The sequence below is a fragment of the Silurus meridionalis genome, chromosome 17 (assembly GCF_014805685.1).
Source record: "Silurus meridionalis isolate SWU-2019-XX chromosome 17, ASM1480568v1, whole genome shotgun sequence".
Taxonomy (NCBI): domain Eukaryota; kingdom Metazoa; phylum Chordata; class Actinopteri; order Siluriformes; family Siluridae; genus Silurus; species Silurus meridionalis.
In genome coordinates this window covers 14229319-14250790 of record NC_060900.1, presented here as the reverse complement: position 1 = coordinate 14250790, position 21472 = coordinate 14229319, and the positions used below count along the sequence as shown (strand labels likewise).

The window sequence follows — 21472 nt, the reverse complement described above, 5'->3', positions numbered from 1 at the left end:
GAACAGAGAAAATTGCACTGTGCAAAAATGTACCTAATGCATGACCTTTTCTAAACAGACATGAACAATACAATGAAAGAGCAACAACCACAATGGCAACAACAATCAAGACACCAGGCCATTCAGCTTTGATTGGACCTGAGCCAAGAAATTGGGACAGATAATAATCCAAACCTATTTTGTAATATAAAAAAAAAAAACCCACAAAATTGATCGACATTCATAATTTCTTTTAAATTATTGTGTTATTGGTGTGATGCTCAGTTGAGTGCGACATGTGTAATTGTTTAGTTCTTCTCAAAGGCTCAAGGACCTTACAGACCATTTTTGGTGTCATATGCTTCGCAAAATTTAGCTTTAAAGTTTGGTGTTAGTTCTTCGAATGCACAAGACTACACTTTCATGATCTAGACATTTTATGTACATGTCTCCAATGTGCCATCTGGCAGGGTGTAACTCAAATTACACACCAGGACGTTCCTTTAAACAATAGCCAATCAACAGCCCTGGATGTGGAGAGGCAGGGACACTGACCCATCTCTTTATTTATCAGTATAGATCCCAGACAATCCCAAACATTTGTAAGTTAATCATTGGATTTCCATCCACATGGACCTCTTATTATCATATACAGAGTCATGTTTTTGAGTCTAACTGACTGACCCTGGCTTAATCCGAAAAATCCTATCGCTGCGAGACGAAAGCTCATACGATCTGGAAGGGCCTTCGGGGCAATCTCCACTAAAGAATCACACATGCTGAGTCATTAGACTCTTTCCCAATGTCTACAAAAGCTGACTCAACTAAACCAGCTTCTGGACCGGCTTAAATTGTTCCAGAAAAAGTTATGAGTCTCCATGCATGATCCCCAAAAGCATACTCTATGCCACATTTGGACATTCAGCAATACACTGACGTAACTGATGAATAAACTGAAGTCACTTAAAGGATCAGATCCACCCTTTCACTATTAGATCCACCGGATCAGATCCACCCTTTCACCACTGCACATAATTAGATCCAAACAAGTGCCTATACTCACTATATTTGCCTGATATTAAGCTTAATTTCACCATTATAATCACCATTTATATGTAATTATAAATGTACAAGGGTTACAAAGCTGAACATCGACCACAGGATCACACTTCATCAGCTCGCCTTCATTTAAATGTACAGTGCTGTGTGTATAAACCCTAAATATTTTTTTCGAAAGCTGCGCTCTCTACGTCATCCACTAGGGTGCAGTATTGTAAACCTGCCTTTCACATAGGTTTTGCTTTTATAATTTGTTAACAATTTACATTATAAATACTTAAATGCTGATTAACCTTGATTTACCTAGTAAATTCTGCATTATGAATAAACGTGTAAATTAAGCAATTATTTGTAATAAATACAAACGTTATATATTTATATACATTGCATGCTTTGGGTCACTGCAAAAATTGTGCTTAATTACATTTTTCAAATATAACTATACTTATAGGCATTTATTTTGATGAGCTGTTATAGTCCGTAAGATCAGTATGAAAAACCGTTCACAGATATTTTATATGATTAGAAAAGAAAATATACATTTTCTTAAAAAAAATTGTTTTGGTTGTTTAGTTTGTTCGTTTATTAAATGTTTTAGAAAGTCAAACTATGAGAGTCACTCTGGTGTTTATTCATTTAAGAGCTGAATAGTTCCGTGTTGTGATGTGGCCCTGTAACGGTGTCCTTCAAGTAAAAACCGCTTTCCTTGGAATAACCAGGATCAACGGTGCGCCTCCTGTTCTGTGTGACCGGAATCAAAATAACCCCACACTCCCTGTAGTGGAGCCCTACATAGGACTGGACATAATGGCTTCTACACCCTAGATAGTGCACTAACTTAACAAGCGGGAACAATTCTGGAGTCAACCCATGTCAAATTCTTGTGCGGCTTGTGAAGTGAATCAGAAGGAACAGCTGGAAGACGGAGGAAAAACACAGCTTCGGTCTACAAGGTATTTCTGTCTGTCGGATTCTTATACGAGGATCCAAAGGTGAAGGTATCCCAGTGTCGGTGAACACGAGAGAAAGCTCTACCAACCGTGTTATACAGTGGTGGACCAGCCCTCCGCTAAGCTAACTCGCTAAGCTAATCATTCCCCTCAAACAATAGGCGCAGCAGCTTCTCACGGGGACAGACGGGTGTTTTTTTTTTTTTTATCGGTGAAGTTCAAACGATTATCGGGAGAGTGGGGACATTAACTTATAGACACAATGCCTTTTAGTGTAACGAGTCCCTGCACGGACGCGTTTGTCCTCCTTAACTTTGTTTTGTAATAAATTGGCCTCACACACGGAGACACCGCTAGCTAGCGCGGCTAGGAGACTTCGGCGCTAATTCACCGCAAAAAGACCCTCATACGGCCGGTCACTTTCAGCCACAAAGACCAAAAACAACATGTCCGGATAGCCCATAAATCCATTATTATCCTCAGAGCATGTGTGTAGGTATCATCTACATGCTTCTCCATGGCCTATTGGTCGTATTGCACCAAAATACGCTTCCATCTATAAACTAGTGCACACAGGACCGGTCTCCTGAGCAATAAACCTTATAGGTCAAAATAGCACAAAACCTTTATGTATATTAAGACTGCGTTCCAGTTTTTTTTACTTGCCAAATGTGACTTTAATATTTCATCTACCAGTAATAAAGTAGTAAGGAGTTAAATGTGGCATCTGCATTTCAAATCCCAATATGAAGTCATAGAACTGTGATTTTCATTGAGACGAGCCTTGATTATACCTGTAAATCAAAGTTATGAGAGCGAGCAACACCTATGTGTGACCGAATGATAGTTTTATCAATACTATTTGGGACATTTGTTTAAAAGAAAGAAAGAAACCCCTGGTGAACTCAGGAAGAGAAGAATGCTGCACATGCCAGAAAACAATTGACTTGATCGGAAACACTGGCCAGAAGGTCGGTGTATCTGTAAAAATCAAATCAGCAATCAAGAGGAGGCTTCACCTGAGTAAACACTGAGGGTTTACCACACGATCCACATGAACCATTCATAATCCTCTACAACAGGAAGAGCTGATTAGAGTTTGCCAAAAACAACTAAAAAAACAGTCCCGTAACAAGATTTCTGGCTGAAGTGCAGCTTGAAGGAAAGAATTGTGTATGGCATGAATGGAGCTGTTATTCATATATATTGATGACAGGACTGCTAATACAAGCAGAAGGATGGATTCTGAGGAATACAGAGCTGAATTATCTGCTCAGAGACACCAAATGGGCTGTACAATGACCCACACCTTTGAATGCAACCCAATGTTGTTGTTGTTTGTTTTTTTTAAAGGCAAAGAAGAGGATTGTTCACTCGTTGAACAAACAGGAACTGTAGACCGCTGCAGACCTGACATCAACATAACCTGTCGTTATGTCTTAGGGTTACAGAATTGAGACTTTCATACAGAATTTACAAACAATTTATTAAAAATTAAATTATGATTTAATGTCAGTTTTAGTTTTGGTCTGTTTTAAAGGTGAGGGTGCAAGACTATAAAAAATGCTGTAATGTCCACACCTGCACTATTCAACTCCAATGTAGTAGTTGTTTTAAGCAGCGAAAATAAATAAATAAATAAATTTGTTAGTGTCCAAATATATGAACCTGACCAGTTAGGTTCAATCTTGAACTAGATGACATGCACTCCAATCAGCAGTGTTCAGATCAGTCAGTCAGAAACAAAAGTGTGTTTCATTTTTTTTGTGCATTATGTGTTGACTCATGTCTACTCATATGTATGCAAACATATCTGAGTTATGTCCATCTGTTACTGTCTCCTTAATAAAATGTGTGTTCTGTAAGAGGTCACTCTGTTTATGTAGTTTTTGTTTATTTTTTCTTTTAGGGCTACCTGAGACATAATGCTGACAGAAAATGGATGCTCCTGAATATTTGGACCTAGATGAGATTGATTTCACTGATGATTTATCTGTAAGTAAATAACCTGTGATAGTCAGGATGTTGTGCAGTTTATTGAATTGATCGGGAGTAATGTATAATAATTCTCTACAGGGCAACTTCACCTAATATTAGTAAAAGGGCCGGTGATCATTAAAGATGGGTTTGTTGTATGAGTTAGGAAAACATGATGCATTAAAACTCACATTACACATGCACTTGTTTTTATTTTTGCTAATTTTAAAGAAAGATGAAAGGCTGAAGGGGGTTGTTATTCACAGGATTCTGCACAACATTGCTTTGGTTAGTGAAACATGTAGTATGTAATATTTTTGCACAAATTGCTAACAACCGTGGTCTCTTTTGTAGTACACGTCAAAGAGCATTCCAGAACTTTGTCGGAGAAATGATGGACAAGCAGAAGAGAGACAAGGTATGTCTATAGTTATATTATGATTATAACCTATGCCAGGTACAATTTCCACAAAAAGGAGCCACGTTCTAGATATATCCACTACAGAAATTGTTCTCCGATAAAGAGGTTTCTTAGGGGAGAAGATTACAGACATCAACGTGAAGGTGAAGGAGCACTCAACTAGAACAATAGCAAAGACCATAAACATTCCATGATATAGGTCTGCTTCTCCGAAATAGTACTTGGACATTACATGCCATCACAAAGCACAAGAATGTGAGGTTGCTGGGACATTTTGGGGAAGAATTCATGGATTTTTCAACAATTCAAAACACATAGCCAGAATATAATGACCTAGTTAATCACCACACTGTTATGGAGTAAATGTTGTAAATTGAATTGAAATTGGGAATTGAAAACAATTGTTTTACAATAGTGTCATGAAAAATGTATATAAAATTATTCTAAATTATAAAAATATACTTTCCTATTAATAAGTACAATGTCGAAAGACGTTATTGGTGTAAATTTGAAGCACAGGAAGTATATCTAATTTAAAAAAAACATGTATATGTAGTTTTTGCATTATATATATATAAATTCACACTTGAGTGACTAGACATTCATTGAACTCTTTCAGCTCCTGGCATCAACTGGAGTCGAAGTGCTTCCTCACTTAGTGGAAGTGGAATCAAACCCACTGGAATTGCTGATGTGTACAGCAAATTCAGACCTGTTAAAAGGGTCTCACCACTTAAGCATCAACCAGAGGTTTTGGACACTGAGGCTGACAGTAAAAGTCCTGGGCAAAATGTAGAGCGAAACAGTTCCCCCAAAGGGCTCCAAGCAAGTGTGAGTTCATGTGATATTCAGGCACTCAAGTGCAAGAGTATTGGTAATGGAGCACTTTTTGGGGAACTGGAGCATTATGACTTAGACATGGATGAGATATTAGATGTGCCTTACATTAAATCCAGCCAACAAGTGTCCACCCTGCCCAGAGCAGCCTCAGAGAAGCGGACCTCAGGGAGTAGTGCCAATGATAGATGTGTAGGCCTCAAGGCGTCATCTCTCACTCATGCTGACAACCTGAGCGGTGGTACACAATTTTGTGTACTCCCACCTGTTAACTGGTCAGACATGAGAAAGTCAAAGTCTATGGATCCAGACTATCTCAGGGCACAAACAGCTGGATATGACCATTCACCAGGCTCCCTGCACCGATCTAAAGCCGAAGCAGACAAGCTATTATCAGGCAGACCTTTTCCAGATACACCAACCCACAAGACTGGCTCAGACCCTTCTGTCAGTCAGCCTTTGTTTCATATTCAGGGAGGTTCAGTTGGAAGGCTAGACAACAGCAATCCTTGGAGCTGTCCAAAAACATTTGGAGAATGTGATGAAGAAACCAAAAAGTCTCATAATATAATCAACATTGTCCGGGAGGGCCAGATATCACTCTTGGTGAGTATTGAGTCCTCTAATAAGGTTGAAATGCTGATTTTATGATTGTCATATTACAAAAAAAATTATATATAAAACTTGTTTATTATTGTTGTTATTGGTGCACGAGTTCTAGTGTATACACAAGTATTTTTTGGATGTTTTAAATAAATTAAAATAGACATATTTGTTTGCTAAATTTATAACACTGTCTACACAGTTGGATGTTTGAAATAGAAAATATACATCAGCTTGTTACTAGCAATGAACATGGAGGCATCCATTTTCCAATATTTTTTTCAACTGTGTCGAGGCCAAAAAGATATACCAGGACCAGGATCGCTTAGGACAATTTTGCATGAACTTGACTGACTTGTTAAACCTGTACCAATTCCAAATGTCTGGAAGTCCTCTGTGAAGCATCGCCTGTTTTCCTTGGCATTTTCCAAATCTAAATGCACAATACATATGGTGTATACATAAACCTATCAAATTAATTAGAACTTTTTTTAAAATTGCACAAAAATATGAATTTGAACGAATCGTGAAAAATCGCCCTGCACTAGTTGATTTATTCATTTGTTATAAGAAATGATAAATCTGATCATCTTTTTGCCTCCTCAGCCTCATTTTGCGACAGAGAACTTGGAACTCATTCGAGATGAGGACAAAAACAACCTTCTTCATATCTCTGCTGCACATGGACATGCAGACTGCCTGCAGCACCTGACTTCCCTCATGGGAGAGGACTGTCTCAATGAACGCAACAACCAGCAGCTCACTCCTGCTGGTTTAGGAGTCAAGGTGAGATCAGTGGCTTACATTATTAGTGTTTTTTTAGGGTAAACTATTTAATTAAAAACATGTTAAATGAGTGTCTGTGAGCTTAATTGTGTTTTCTTAAATCTGCCCTTTAGACCAGTGGACCTAACTTAAGGTTCACATTTATTCCCTAAATCAGATAAACAAATAACAGCAGTAACTTATTACCTCAAAAACTTGTAACAACATGCAAATGTGCACAAGGACAGACTTTTCTTTCCAGGCTCTGCTATTTAACTGATGAACAAACAACAGAAGCAAATTAAAATCTATCAACATGAATATAATTTGATCAGAGAATTAATCAATTATTGTATTTTTTTGTGTTTTGTATTCTAAAAACATACATCAGTTAAAACACAGCAAAAACTTTTTAAACACAACAATAATTATTTATAGCGGTTTTATAAATAAAATAAATTAGTGGGGGTTCGTGACCCCCTGAGTTCGGAACCAGTGCCTTAGACATTGGCCGCCCATGACCCTGTCCACGTTTCACCACTGTTCCTTCATTGGACGACTTTTGATAGATATTGACCACTGGAGACAGAACATCTAACAAGAGCTGTAGATTTTGAGATCGTCTAGACATCACAATTTGGCTCTTACACTTGCACATTTTTCCTGCTTTGAGGACACAATATTCACTTGCTGCCTGATTTATCCCACCCACTAACAGGTGCCATGATGAATAGAAAATCAGTGTTATTTACTCACCGGTCATAACGTTACAATGTCTTCATTTTATACCTGACCGCTGTATATGTTGTGCTTCTTTTGTTAAATATTTTACAATGTTTTATTTGGATTCAGAAATAAAAATACATGTGGTGGTGTTTTTTTTTTGTTTGTTTCTCAATAGAATGGTCACCTGGAGTGTGTACGTTGGATGGTGAGTGAGACGGAGGCCATTGCTGAGCTTAGTTGCACACGGGACCACCCAAGTCTTATCCACTATGCAGCACAATACGGTCAGGTAAAGACTACATACATAAATAAGTTCAATTCAGTCTTCATTTGTCTAGATTAGTAACTTAAACATTTTTATTTTACTAAAATTTTGCTTTAGGAAAAAATCTTATTGTGGCTACTACAATTTATGCAAGAACAAGCGATCTCACTGGATGAAGTGGATCAGAATGGGAATAGCGCAGTGCATGTTGCTGCTCAGTATGGTCATCTTGGCTGCCTTCAGGTAAAAGTCTGGTTTGTTTGGGGGTTTTTTATGCACAGTTAGCACAGATCTTTTTTTTTTTCTTTTTCTAAAATGTTTAGCAAAGTATGTTTTCTATGGGATGGAGAAATTGGAAACAGGACACAGGCCTTCCTCTTGCTTTCCTGTTTGTGTAGACTGGACAATAATTTCCGCTTCTTTTCATTAGTCAGCGAAGAATGGGAGTGTGGAAAAACATAAGGCACAATATCAAAAAGACCAGAAGTTTTTGAGCAGCCACAAAACAGAACAGAACGGCACAAATGGGATTCCACTGAACTTAACTTGTGTAATTCATAAAAGATACTGTGCTATGCACTAGTAGTCAGTTATTATTTCAATTCTAGCCTTTAATACTGTTTCTTTTCCAAAGACACTGGTGGAATATGGCTCAAATGTCACAGTTATGAACCAGCAAGGAGAGAGGCCATCTCAATGCGCTGAGCGACAGGGTCATACCACCTGTGCACGCTACCTGGTGGTTGTGGAGACCTGCATGTCTTTGGCTTCACAGGTGGTCAAGCTCACGAAGCAACTCCATGAGTAAGCAGGCTTCAAAAATAGATTTTTAATAAAACTTTTACTTCAAGATTATCAGAAGCTCCTCAACTGTTTACACTATATACTTTTGCAGACAGACTACAGCAAGAATAGCACTCCAGAATCAAATGCAGCTGCTATTGCAGTCCCAGGACCCCAGTGGAAGGCCACAATCACCCAGGTTTGCTCTTATCTCCTTACTGCATAAAAACACTTCTGTGTTATTGTAATAATCATATGTGTTACATGTGCTAGGGTCATCTTAATTATTTCTCTATTAGTTTGCTTATTCCTCCAGCTGAGACCTGGCCTGAGATGACCCTTACTGCAGAGGGTACCCCTGGTGATGGGCAGTGGGTACTGAGGCAGAAGCATGTGGATTCTGCATCAGTCCTGCGTAAGATCCTGGGTAAAGATATAGCTGAAAGAATGGGCAGCAGGGAGAAGGCATTCCAAGATGAGGCAGTAGAGGGCGCCAGTGGCACAGACTCAGGAATGGGGCCTGGAGTTGGCCCTCTCCGAGGTATGGTGGAAAGGCGGGAGCTGAAACTGGCCCGCCTTAGGCAGATCATGCAGCGTTCCCTTAGTGAATCAGACACAGACTCGTATCCCCCTGATGAGTCTAAGCAGTCCACAGGCACCTCCAGACCAGAAAGGCCAAGCCAGCTTCCCATAGCAGAGAGTGAGGAACCGGTTCCTATACCTGATAAGAAGCATACCTCAGCTGCTGAGCGCAAGTTTTCATTCACGCTCAGGACTTCCAAGTCCGTGGATGGATACAATCCTTCTCCAACATCAGACAGTGATCTTGATCATGAAACAAAAACAGACTTTTCAGGAGAAATGACTGAATTTAACAACGGGCAAAAAGTCACAAGTCCAAAGAGTGCTCTTAAATCACCATCCTCTCGTAGGAAAACCTCACAAAATCTTAAACTCAGAGTGACTTTTGAAGAAGCACCAGTTGTTCAAAAGTCTTCTCAAGCAGGGGAGGTTAAAGTAGCTTCTGGTAAAGAAAAGACTTCAGAATCAGGGAAACGACCCTTCGGCGCATTTCGCTCCATTATGGAATCTTTAAGTGGAAATCAGAATGGCAACAATAATAATGCTCAAGGTTCATCTGTCGGCAAGCACTCGCTTTCAAATTCAGCACAGAGCCCTTCTGGGAAAAAATCAGATGCTAAGGCCAGTCCAGGGGGTCTGTCAAAATGCAAAACCAAGACCAGCGCTGTTTAAGTGCCTTTCGACAAGGGTGCTGAAAAAGCACCACAGAGCCCTATTTTTCTTAAAGAAAAAAAAAAGACAAAGTGAAAAAAACCTTGAGTGTTTTGCAACATGAACGACCAACCAAAACACTTGCGTAAAAGCAATTTTTTTGCAGTCTAAAGCAAACACTTTTTTTTTTTAATCACTGGTCACTGTATATAATGTATAACACACAGTTTCACATGCATTCTCCATATTATATAGATATGTGAAATTGTTACAAGTATTTTTTAACATCACTGTGATTTCGTACAATCATGATTTCATTTTACAGTCGAATGTTAGTGAGGATAAAAAGCGTTTTTTTTTTTTTTGTTTTGTTTGTTTGTTTTTGTTTTTTTTTTAAACACAGTTGTGTTTTAAAACCTTATTGCAATGCAAACTATAAAAAATGGTTTAATTACTTTTTATTATGTCTTAGTGTTAGGAAATGAATGAATATTTATGACCACTACGTTTCACTCATAACATGCATTCCATTGTTGACACTTTTCCAGACTGGACAGTATTAGATACAGGAAGTTAAACCTGCTACATTGTTGGAAATGGTTTCCTGATTTTGATCAATCACAATTTAAGTTTTTTTTGTAATTGTTTTGTCTGTACCATTTTTCTTTTAAAACATATTTATGAATTATAATTTAAATATCGTTTAAAAGAAAAAAAAAAAAACATTATTGCAACTAATGTAATCCTAAGATGAAAAATAAATGCATTTAACTGTTAACCAAGTGCCTTCACAATTTTGAAATATGACAAATTGACAGTTTATTTTAAAATGTTATCGAATTTCTCCTTTACACACGTCTGGGCATTAGCTAATCCCGGCTAATGTTATGTACTAGGTAATAAATAGGGAGTCAAATGCTTTGATGAGACATTATTTTAGGGTAAAGTAGAACAAGCATATCAGATCTGCCTTGTTTTCATTCACAAACTATACACTACAAATCACTGGCTTTATGTTCCCCTCCAGTGAGGAAAGCATCTCATTTTTTATAAAAAAAAAAAAAACCAATACCTGGGGAGGTTGTGTTTTTGTAAGTGAAGTTAAGCTGATGAATTAGCCCTCGTTCATTGGACAGCAGTTTGAGGCAATATCCAGGGGAGTCGTTCGGCACCTTTGAAGAGGCAGGCAGTTTAATTGGTGATGGTGTGGGGCTGTGAGGGGAACGTTTAGGCACGGGGCCGACAGCCTGTTGTGTAGCATGAAAATGGAAGAGACAACTGCTTGATTTGACAGGAGGAGTCATATATAGATTTTTGTGTCCATTGTTTTGGCTTATTTGTGTGCGCTTTACTCAGTCAATCAAATATAATTGACACCACTGGGCTCTGTTGTTTCTGGGATGACAGCAGTTAATGCCAGTGGAAAAAAAGGCCGGGTGGAAAGTTCTTCTGGTGAAGGATGGGGAAAGGTTTCGGCCAGCCTTGTGACAATTTTTCACACTTCAACAGCATTAATTGATGTAATGACAGCAATGATGGATACTAATATATGCAACCTTTAAAAGGAAAGCTAATTATACCATTCCAAATTCATTTTTTGCCTAGTGGTTTGAATAAGGCTGTGAATTAAATAGTACCAAGTCTTTTGAATAGTAAGTTCCTCGCAAAAAAAAGTATTAAGAATTTATAGGTGAATAAATGTACACTTTAATGAGTAAAGTCAAATACAATACTTAATCACAAAACATTGTACATTTATCCTGATTGACATCTGTTTTGAATGTTCGTTTTTGTTTAACTGGTTTTAGTATCCTATGTATAAAACTCTTTACATCCAGAAGAGGGAAGTATAGCTGTATAGCATTACTGCTATTAAACACAGGGAATAATTTATATGTTCCTAATGTTTATGGTGTGTTTGTATAATCATTGGCAAATGAAAAAGAAAGGCAAGAATTGTATTTTGTATAGAAATAGTACATAATTTCCACAGGCAGAATTCAAATGAAATGTGAGTGAGTTTTTTTTAATCATGAAGATGGAAAATTTTAAACTACATACAGCAGGGGAAGTACTACAGCAAAATGTCAATTTTGCAACTTTTTGTCAGTCAGAGCACTAAGTTGACTTGTTAAGTGGTGATTCTTGTCTTTGGAAAAGTGCCATCTGACCTGCTTTCATACAGCTTGCCCTGGTAATCATTCCTGTTCTTGCATTCGACCCCAGAATTTTCCCACACTTTAGGAGAATGGATTAAAATGATTAACAGTGAGTCAAAAAAATGAACGTTCCTAAACCAAATATTAAAAGACTAAATATGTATAGATTGTAAAAAAAAAAAAAATTTTCATAAAGTCAAAGATTTGCAATCGGTAAGAGCAATTAAATAATGCAAATCCCAGAAAGGAGCAAAACGGTTTTAGGGCCGGACCAACATATGGCAGCTTGCTAGTACTGGGTCATAAGTCTGACCTTCTGATAAGTAACCCAGAGTGTTAAGCAGTGATCCACACAGCATTCTAATAGGCTTTAATAAGAGTCATTAACAACGTTAATCAGCTCAGACCCTTCAAAATGCATGGACTCCACAAGATACAAGGTATGCTCTGGTATCTGGCACCAAAATATTAACAGCAGATTAATGTGATTGCTGTTAGTCGTAAGGTGGGTCTTCTATTGATTGTCCTTTTTCTGGAATTGAAAGCCAAGGTATTTGAAGTCCAAATCAACAAAATATGCCTAGCATCTGCCTCCAACACCTTGGATTCTTCCCATAGTATATCCTAGTGCCATCCACATTATGCAAAAGTAAATATGGTTTATAATAAAACAGTCCACATTCTTCCTTCGCTCCAAGTTACAGTTCTGATGCTTACATTTCTATTGTTGCCTTTTTTGGCAATAAACAGGGGTCTGCAAGGGCATGCTGATTAGTTTTTAGCTATGAACTCTATATGCTATATGCACCAAATCAACATGAACCTTTTAAGCAATTTTTGTTAGTAGCTCTCTGTGGGATTGGTCCAGATAGATTAGCCTTTGCTCCCCACATACATCAGTGAGCCTTGGGCACACATGACCATATTGCCAGTTGTTTCCCAGATTATGCTTTCTTTTGCCACTTCTGGTAGATACTAACCACTGTACACAGGGATTGGCCATTTTGGGAAGTCTCTCAGTCACCGTGTTTTCTACACCTGTCCATTTTTCTACTTCTAACAAATTATTTTCAAGACTCTGATTTTATATTTACCGCCAAGCTCCAGCCTCTTCAGATTTAGATCACTAAAGTCACCAGGACCAGTTCTCTCCATGGATTAAGGAGACTGAAATTGTATATTTGCTGCACCCACTTTAAATCTGTGAAAAGTTTGTGAAAGGTAAGTGTCATAAATGTGGTGCCTTAATTGACCATTAAGGATCTGTTTTGAAGATCCCAACCAAGAAGATAATTTTGAAGTAAGCCTTAAAAACACTGCATGCACAGATGATGCAAAAATGCACAGCTTCACAATTATACATTTTACAACACAAAGTAATGCACCTGTACAGTCCAAACCAATAGCCTGACAATGTCTATGTCAATTGTCCAAAACATATGCTGCACGTCACCTATGAAGACTATACTTAAATGTCCAGCCATGAGTCGCTTCAGCCTTTTCTCCTGCTCTAATGTGCACTGCCATCATATTATGGTAAGACATCTAGAATAATCATTCATCAAAAAGGGGGTCAACTGATGGCCAATCTTTGCTTAAATCAATGAATGGTTGAGACATGGACTAGCTGCGACCTCTAATTCTATACTTTTGTACCCTGAATTGGATTATTACTGCCGGTAAGGAATATTCATGCACACCCCCATTCAGACATTTCACCGTCACCTGACCTCAACCAACAACCCCACGTCTGGTGCATTGGTGCTAGCAATGGCCAGGTTCCTTGAGCTCCAGCACTGGCCTTTCTCCTGTCAGTCACCAAACCGAGTGGGAGAAAAAACAGAGACTCAGGAGGGGGGAACTCACCTGCCCCTGAGTGTGTTTCTGTCAGCTGGACCATTTCTTTTAGTGCCACCAGACAGACTGATAGCTTTGGTCTACTATGTCTTCGGCGCTGCACTCCTTTGCCAGCAGCCACCTCAGAGTGTCTCGGCGAGTACACGTGATGATGTTCAAGGGTCTAGCCCCTTGAAAAATAGCACACAATTAATCAGACATCTTTAGAAGGTTTGTGACTGAAAGATATTGGGCCACCCACAGTCCACAGTGAGTCTGAACAGCCCCACTTCTACAGCCTGGGTAAAGAGCTCAACTAATGCTTCTGCATTACAATGTGGTCCCATTTTTTAGACTGTGATGTAGGACATGGCCACAGCAGCTATCATGGAACTGCTGGAGTACACACAAATAGGACCAGACTTCATAAATTTTTGGAAATGGTGCTTCTGCTTTGTGCTCAGCTTAAAAAGAAACAGGGATTTCCATGAGTGAAAAATTTATGGCAGATCTTTCTCACTTTCCAAGTTTTGGCACTCGTGACACTTCACATTGTGGTTCAGATATCAGTAAGTGGAAGGTAAGCTTGGAAAAACTCAAAAAGTAATCTTGATTTCTTATCCCTATTTTATTTAGTGAGTGTATTGCACTATGCACAAAAATGTATACACATATACACCCAATATTAGTTGTCTCTCTCATGTGATGCTCATCCCTCCTCAGCTGCGGTCTTAAATAGAAACACAGAAAACACGTTGTGGCAAAACTGAACAGGTGTAGATCATTACCACTCATTTATTCCCAGCTTTGCCCTCCATTCACACAAAAATAAACACCTGCCTCCACAGATGCCTCCAACTGCCTAATTTTTTATCCAAATTAACATGGATATAGCGACATGGTTAGCTAGAATTTAGACCTAAATTTTCACTGGCTTTAACACCTATACTTAACTAGGAGTCTTTACCTGGGTACATAAAAAAATAAATAATAATATTAAATTTAAATATACACGAAACTGTTATAAAGTTGAAACTGTTATTAAACTGTGACCAACATTGACAATTGTTTCTGGTGAGTATTCATATTTTTCTTTCATTTTAATTATACTTTATGCTAGAAGAATCTCTCATTCCTTTGCCTGCCTTTCATTGTTTAAAGCTTTTGTCTGCTTAGACACAGATACTGCTGTTGGTGTCATTCATCCGTAGGAATGACTTCTTTAACGTATTCCATTGATCTGTGTATTTCCCATTAAGCCGGCCCGTTATGTTCAAATGGAGGGAGGTAAGGAGTCTCAGACTGCCAGTGGAGACCTCCAGGTTTAGCCTCTGGAGGATGGTAGGAACTGAAGCACATCATTTAGGCCAGTGTACTTTCATCCACATTATTTGCTGTAAACAGCAGTTCATTACAGCAAGCCAGAAATGCAGTGTGTTGTCATGGCTGAATGCTACAGTTCAGCCTGTTTGCAATTGTCTTAGAATGGCAGCTTGGGAAAATGACTTCTTAGGACATGCGCCCTGAGGTCTTAAGTGCTCAGATCTTCAGGTGACACTGACATGCAGGAATTACAACCACTCTATTTATTGTTTCTGTTGTTTTTTTCATCTATAAATGTTTTAATGTTTGTGCTATAACAACGACAGCTATAATATTTCGGTAACGCATAATTCTATCCAAACATATGGCTTAGTTCTGTTGCAGAAGCAAATAAAATTGATCTATTTACAGAATTCATTTGGATATGTCTTAAACATGGATAATCTTTGGTGAACTTTCATGGAGGAATTTATATTGTTAGGAAAATATTTAAACAAATATATTATTAAAATGAATAGAGATACTGATTTGTCCAAATTGACACTGCAACAGCAAAATCATTAGATGACAGTTATCTTCATTATCCTTTATCCTGGATGGATAAGAAACCAATCAATAGGCACAAGGAATGGGATACCAGTCCACTGCAAGGCTCCATGAACAAACAGTCATTCACGGGCAGGAACACTGTAGCAAAGACATAAAGCTGAGATTAAAATATAATTAAGTTCAAGCTGTGATTTAGTAACACGCCACATCATCACTGTAATAACTAGATTTTTTTCTTTTTTTTTTTTAAATGTACATGATATATATGTTATAATGATATATTCCAAATTTTGTGGATAAAAGTTGAGCTTTTTTGCTGCGAATAGTACATGACCTTATGTTGGTATATCAGATCAAAAGGTTGTATGCTCAAATCACTTACCTGAAATTACAGAATCATTACTGATTTGTTGTTTATAATCACAGACAATATTGGGTTATGCATAGCATGAGGTAAATAAAATAATTGCTTATTTTGTTAAACCTCCCTGTGCAACATATCCTGGTTTGCTACACCTCTCTATGTAAAATACTCTGGTGTGTACCATGTCCTGGTATACTACACCTCTTGTGTAACATATCCTATTACACAGGACCGTTCTAAGAATTCCCTGGCTATGTTTACACTTTATAATAAATGATTCATTCATTTGCTCAGTTCCACTGTGCAGATAATGTTCATAAAAATATAGAAGCTGGCTAGCTAAATAACTTGCCTGCTATTTAGCAATCGATGTATTAAACCACTGAAACCTTTAATTACTAGCAAAAATAATTTAAGCACTTTAAGCATAACTGTATTTGTCACTTTAATGTAAAGTTGTAATAATAGACATGTCTAAATACTGTCTGCTACTTGCTTGTGAGAATTTAATAGGTAAATGTAATAAAATTGGCTTGTGGCTTTTTATACCCCCACAGGTGTACAGGCATTTGGCATTTGGCTTCTTATCAGAATGTCCAATATGTTGATAAAGACTTTAGGAAGATTCTGCATTCTCAAACAATATATACATTTTTTGTAGTCTTAGGAATGGCTGTGCTCACCATCAGTGAGATCTTGCTTCATAAGCATGTTAAACCTCAGGGATGGACATAAAAGTCTAGACTTGCTTTGTATTTATGCAGCTCTAAATCGAGACTAGAGCTTGTGTGAGATTGTAACAAAGGTTTTGATTCTGTTTTCAGGAAACGACTCTTTTTTTATGTTTTGAATAGAATTACTTTTAGCATTTTATGTTTATTTTCAAATCCTACAAAAGATGTCAAATGCAGTCTTCTCTCGTCTGTTCTGTGAATGATGAATGATAAATAAGTCATTTTCACTAGAGTTGAGCAGGGATTAGAAGGAAGCCAAAATGGCAAACCTTTATTAGCTTATCTGGTATCCTTATTGGTAGCAGAATAGCTTTCCTTGTAGCAGGATCTTCTGCAAAAATTGAAGGAGAAAACAGGTATTTAACAACAAGGATGAGATTGAGGTTGGGTTTTTTAAGCACTGTTATTACTCTAGCAGACTTCAAGATCCTGTTTATACTTGGTATTAACATCAATCTTGATTGATCCACTCACAGGTTTAAATGCATAGCCGTTTACACCTGCCATTTAAATGGGTCTCCACTGACCACTTGTGATTAGATTTTATACATAATTTTCATGGAGGAAGGATGTCGACGCATTTATCATGAACATTAGTTTACCAATGCATTTGTTTCAGGCAGAACTGTCCTGCACATACCGTTCCATATATATACATATGTATATCAGCATGAAAGAGAGGAGAGACAAAACATAGATCAGTTAAAGGCAGGTTTAATACTGGCCTTTCTTTTTTATTTATTTTAGAATTAGTGAAAGCAATATACACAAAACAAAATCTCTATGCAACTCTTTCGAATTTTCCTTCTTACTGTCTGAAATTTGTGCAAATCTCATAAGTAACCCAGCAAGTATGGAGAGACAAGGCAAGAGTAGCAGAAAAATTGTTGTGCTCCTTGGGAATTTAAAAGCAAGGCACTCTGTATGCTTTGCAGAAAGTAATTTGTTGAGTGCAGTGGTGTGCTGTGCATTTGGTACCTGGGCCTTCAGTGGGGACTTACCCGACTTAATCCACTTCTTAATACCATCACTATTACGTCGCAATAAAAAAAAAACATGAATACTATACAAAAACGCAATATAACGTGTGGCATTGCAGAGAGAGAGGCATTTCAATATGGAGGATGAATACCATTTTACTAAAGCAAACTCCAAGCCTTTACACTATCACCGCAACTGTGCACCTACACCATCTGGAGCAGTTCAGAATCAATATTTGTCTAATAACATGACAAAAACATTAACATTTTTAATAAAATACAACTTACTTATCAGAGATGCATACTGCTCGTATTCACTGGTCTGGAAGCGGCAAACAAACTCTTTCCTGGGCCAAGCTAGCTAGCTTCGGGTTTGGCTCTACTCACGATGTCTAGATTTTCTTGAAAATGTATTGTGAATAATGTCTGGTACCAAATCAAGGGTGTCCCTCTGACCAACCAATCAAAAGAGGGAAAAATGCTGATGCTATTCTGGGCTAGCTAGCTGGCCCTGTGAGGCGAATTTGAAATCTGATTTCCTAAAGAAACAGACCCATTGCGAATATAGTATAAGGTACATGAGCCAGCACTACTGATTGTGAAGGCCTTGGGCAGATAAGACGTGGCAGCACATAGAGCCTGAAATCTGCTTGGACAAAAAATCTAACATCCACATACACATACTGGAAGCAGTGCAGCCAAGAGAAACACTACAAAATGAAGAGTTAAGAAGTAGTAAGTTTGTAATTTTACTGCATAATTCTGACTGAAGTAACAGTGACAATGCAAAACTGTTTAGAACTATTCAGGAACAGCCGGCCAGCCAGCCAGCCAGATAGATGGATGGATGGATGGATGGATGGATGGATGGATAGATAGATAGATAGATAGATAGATGGATGGATGGATGGATGGATGGATGGATGGATGGATAGATAGATAGATGGATGGATGGATGGATGGATGGATGGATGGATGGATGGATGGATGGATGGCTTTAGATATTTTACAATAGAAATTCCAATGAATTATCATATAATGGAGATCACAATTCTGGTCCTGGTGACCCCCTGCCCTGCACATCTTAGTGTTTTTTATTAATCTAACGTGCCCAGCTCAATTTAAGAACTATATACATTTCTGATTAGCTGGATCAGTTTAGAGCACAGAAACCTAAAATATGCAGGATATTCATGACCAATATACATGGATCCTAAGTGTTGTCATAACATTGTGTTGTTGTTTAGTAGTTAATGAGACTTATGTTCAACACTATAACACATGGTAATTCATTACTTTTTACTAAAATTGTAACTAAAATATTGGTTCCTCTTTGTTTTATTTTAGTCTATGTTTTTAGGATATCATTAAATTTCTTTCTTTGGACCTTGGCTGGCTAATTAAGAATACACCATGTACTCCTCTTATGGGGCCTATAAGACATTTTAGACTCTGAGATATTTGAATAGGTTCAGGTAAAGTATATCAGAATGTAGATGTGCACTAAGGGTGCGTAAAAACTGTGCAATCAATTAAGTCCAGATAAATGCAATTAGTAGTTGGGTAAACGTATACATTAGAGTGTCTGTTATGGCCGTTAGGCTTGTTGTGTTCTGGGAATTGGTGTTCGATGCACATTCAGGCATTGACATGACATTAACTATTACTTTTAAACTTTAATTGAGACGAAGTAGATGAACATAAGTTTTAATGTCTTTAGCAGCTGCTAATGTGTTTGTAAAATGATGTAAAGTGTTAGAATTACTCATTTGTTCATGCTCATTTCTCACCTTCTTACCTACAGTATGTGTTGTTGAACTCTTTTGTAGTGGGTAAATAGTTTTAATTTTTTTCTGGTTATGTGTAAAAAATCTCTTTATTCTGTGCTTCAACTCTGTACTTTAGATCTGCTTACACCTTGATAGTTTAGCAGTTTACATCTACAAAACTTTAGCCTTGTTGAGATAATACATCCCAGAGAAAAACATTCACATACAACTTATCTGCAGTACATTCTTTATATATGAATCTTTATATAATATAACTGGCATATTATTATTATTATGTCATAAGTGTATGTTGCATTGCAAAGTATCAAGCATTTTTGGTGTGTGCCGCTTTTTTTGCCAAGCTGGATTGGCAGGCCAGAGGTCATTCTAGTGAGGAAGTGAAATAGCTGATTGTAAACAGGACAATTAAAAATCTTAGAGTGAATAAAAGAGAAATTATACCAGTTGGGTAGTTGCTAATTTCTGATGTTATGCATGTCTAAACCTATTTACTACTGAAATAATTGAAGAGGAAGGTTTTGAGTGATATTCTGGAGCACTGTGGAAAAGATGGGATTCAGCAGACAAGTGGTGCTACTGCTAAACAGAGGAATCTGCCGACCTTCTGTAGAAAGAGGGGAAAATCATGTTAAAGTAATAGGAGGAGACAAAGAGTAATGGAGTATAATATAATGGGTGTGAGAGAAAGAAAAGCAGATACTTCCAACTTCCCTTTGTGGAAGGTTGTCTTGGCAGTACAGCCTCTACTGCTGATTCTGCTGACATTGAACAGAATTCAGCAATTAGAATAGTGCTTGTAGCCCTGAGGTGGCCCACAAGGCTTTGGTTTTCACTGCTGCTCTCATTAGTCGACAGAATGCCTAGGCTGCTTCCTCTTTAAGAAATTCAGCTGGAATGGATTGAATGATTAAGCACACTCAGCAAGGTAAATGCACCTGTACATTTTGTGCCTTAAAATGAATGTGACCTGGCAATCCAAGAGACACTCATGAACGCAAGAGCTCCTAGTAAAAATCCCTTGTATGCGCTCAGTTGCTGAATAATGAACACTCCATGAACTGGATTCAGCACACTGCCTCGTTCCTTAAGCACATGGGACTGCTAAGATTTTCCTGAAGAACATGGCCCAGAACACCAAACTGCCTCTATTGGCTTGCCTTCTTCCCATACTGCATCCTAGTGCCATATCTTCACTATGTTAGCACATACATGTGATAAAAGGGAACACAAGTGTTTTGCCACAGTTACTCTTCTGTGCGATCAGAACAGGCATACTAGTCTTTGCTTTCCCTGTGCTTAAGTGAACACCTAGACGTATATATATCAGGAAGTAAGAGCTAAAATTCTGATCTATCTGCTCACATTCATATTTTGATCTTAAACTTAATCCCAGTCCTTCTCCGGACTTTCAACTTCTTCAAATGTAACTGACTCACTTATTTTGGAAATTTAACAACTTGCATTCCTCTGTCTAGATGGACCTGAATCTATGATTTGTTTTAAGATATAATTAATTGAAATGTCTGTAGAAAAAAAGATTAAACTCCCAGGAAGCTTCTAGTAATCAAGAACCTCTTTAAAAAACATTTTTTTCCATAGAAAATCTTTATTTGGAGCATTATTTGGGACTTCCGTGTGTTTTAATATTCTTCAATCAAAGTAAAATTAAATAAAGTTATATATTAATAACCATGTTATAACATTTACACACAAATATTTAACAAACACAGTAAATGACTATATTTGACTGGCCATCTTTCAATTCAATGAATTAAAAACCTGCTGATCTTAAAATGAGAGTTAATATTATATTAATTTTCAGTGCCAATTATTTATTTTCATTTGAAATGAAGTTTCAACTTTTCAACTAAAGTTTCAATTCAGTTCAGTTTTATATATTTATTTACTGTTCAAGTTTACAGTTAAATTAATAATGTCGTAAAGTGTCAAATTAGAAACAAAAACAGCTTATATCGTCAATTTTCTTTTCATATTTTGAAAGTACCATATTTATTTAAGGAGATTTGGCAGTCAAAAACCACCATTGTTGTGTTTACATTATATAAAGTCGTTTAAATACTCTTTAGTATATGCTTATTCTCTTTGTATCAGTTAATTCTGTATAAGTAGGAATTCTGG

At 37.5% G+C, this 21472-nt stretch overlaps 1 protein-coding gene across 1 annotated transcript; it reads left to right on the top strand.

Moving 5' to 3' along the window:
- Positions 1–1855: 1855 nt before the first annotated feature.
- On the top strand, positions 1856–10340 carry LOC124400376 (synuclein, alpha interacting protein). Its single transcript, XM_046872164.1, has 10 exons — positions 1856–1991; positions 3898–3983; positions 4320–4383; positions 5006–5829; positions 6433–6612; positions 7493–7606; positions 7700–7825; positions 8217–8386; positions 8478–8564; positions 8665–10340. Exons 2-10 carry the CDS (start codon positions 3927–3929, stop codon positions 9617–9619), a joined length of 2577 nt encoding a protein of 858 aa, XP_046728120.1. The 5' UTR covers positions 1856–1991; positions 3898–3926; the 3' UTR covers positions 9620–10340.
- The last annotated feature ends 11132 nt before the right edge of the window (positions 10341–21472 follow it).

Coding starts and splice junctions, on each gene's coding strand:
- LOC124400376 (XM_046872164.1), top strand. CDS start 3,927: ATGGATGCTCCTGAATATTTGGACCTAGATGAGATTGATTTCACTGAT. Junction 3,984..4,319: donor ATTTCACTGATGATTTATCT/GTAAGTAAATAA, acceptor TCTCTTTTGTAG/TACACGTCAAAGAGCATTCC. Junction 8,565..8,664: donor GGAAGGCCACAATCACCCAG/GTTTGCTCTTAT, acceptor TTTCTCTATTAG/TTTGCTTATTCCTCCAGCTG.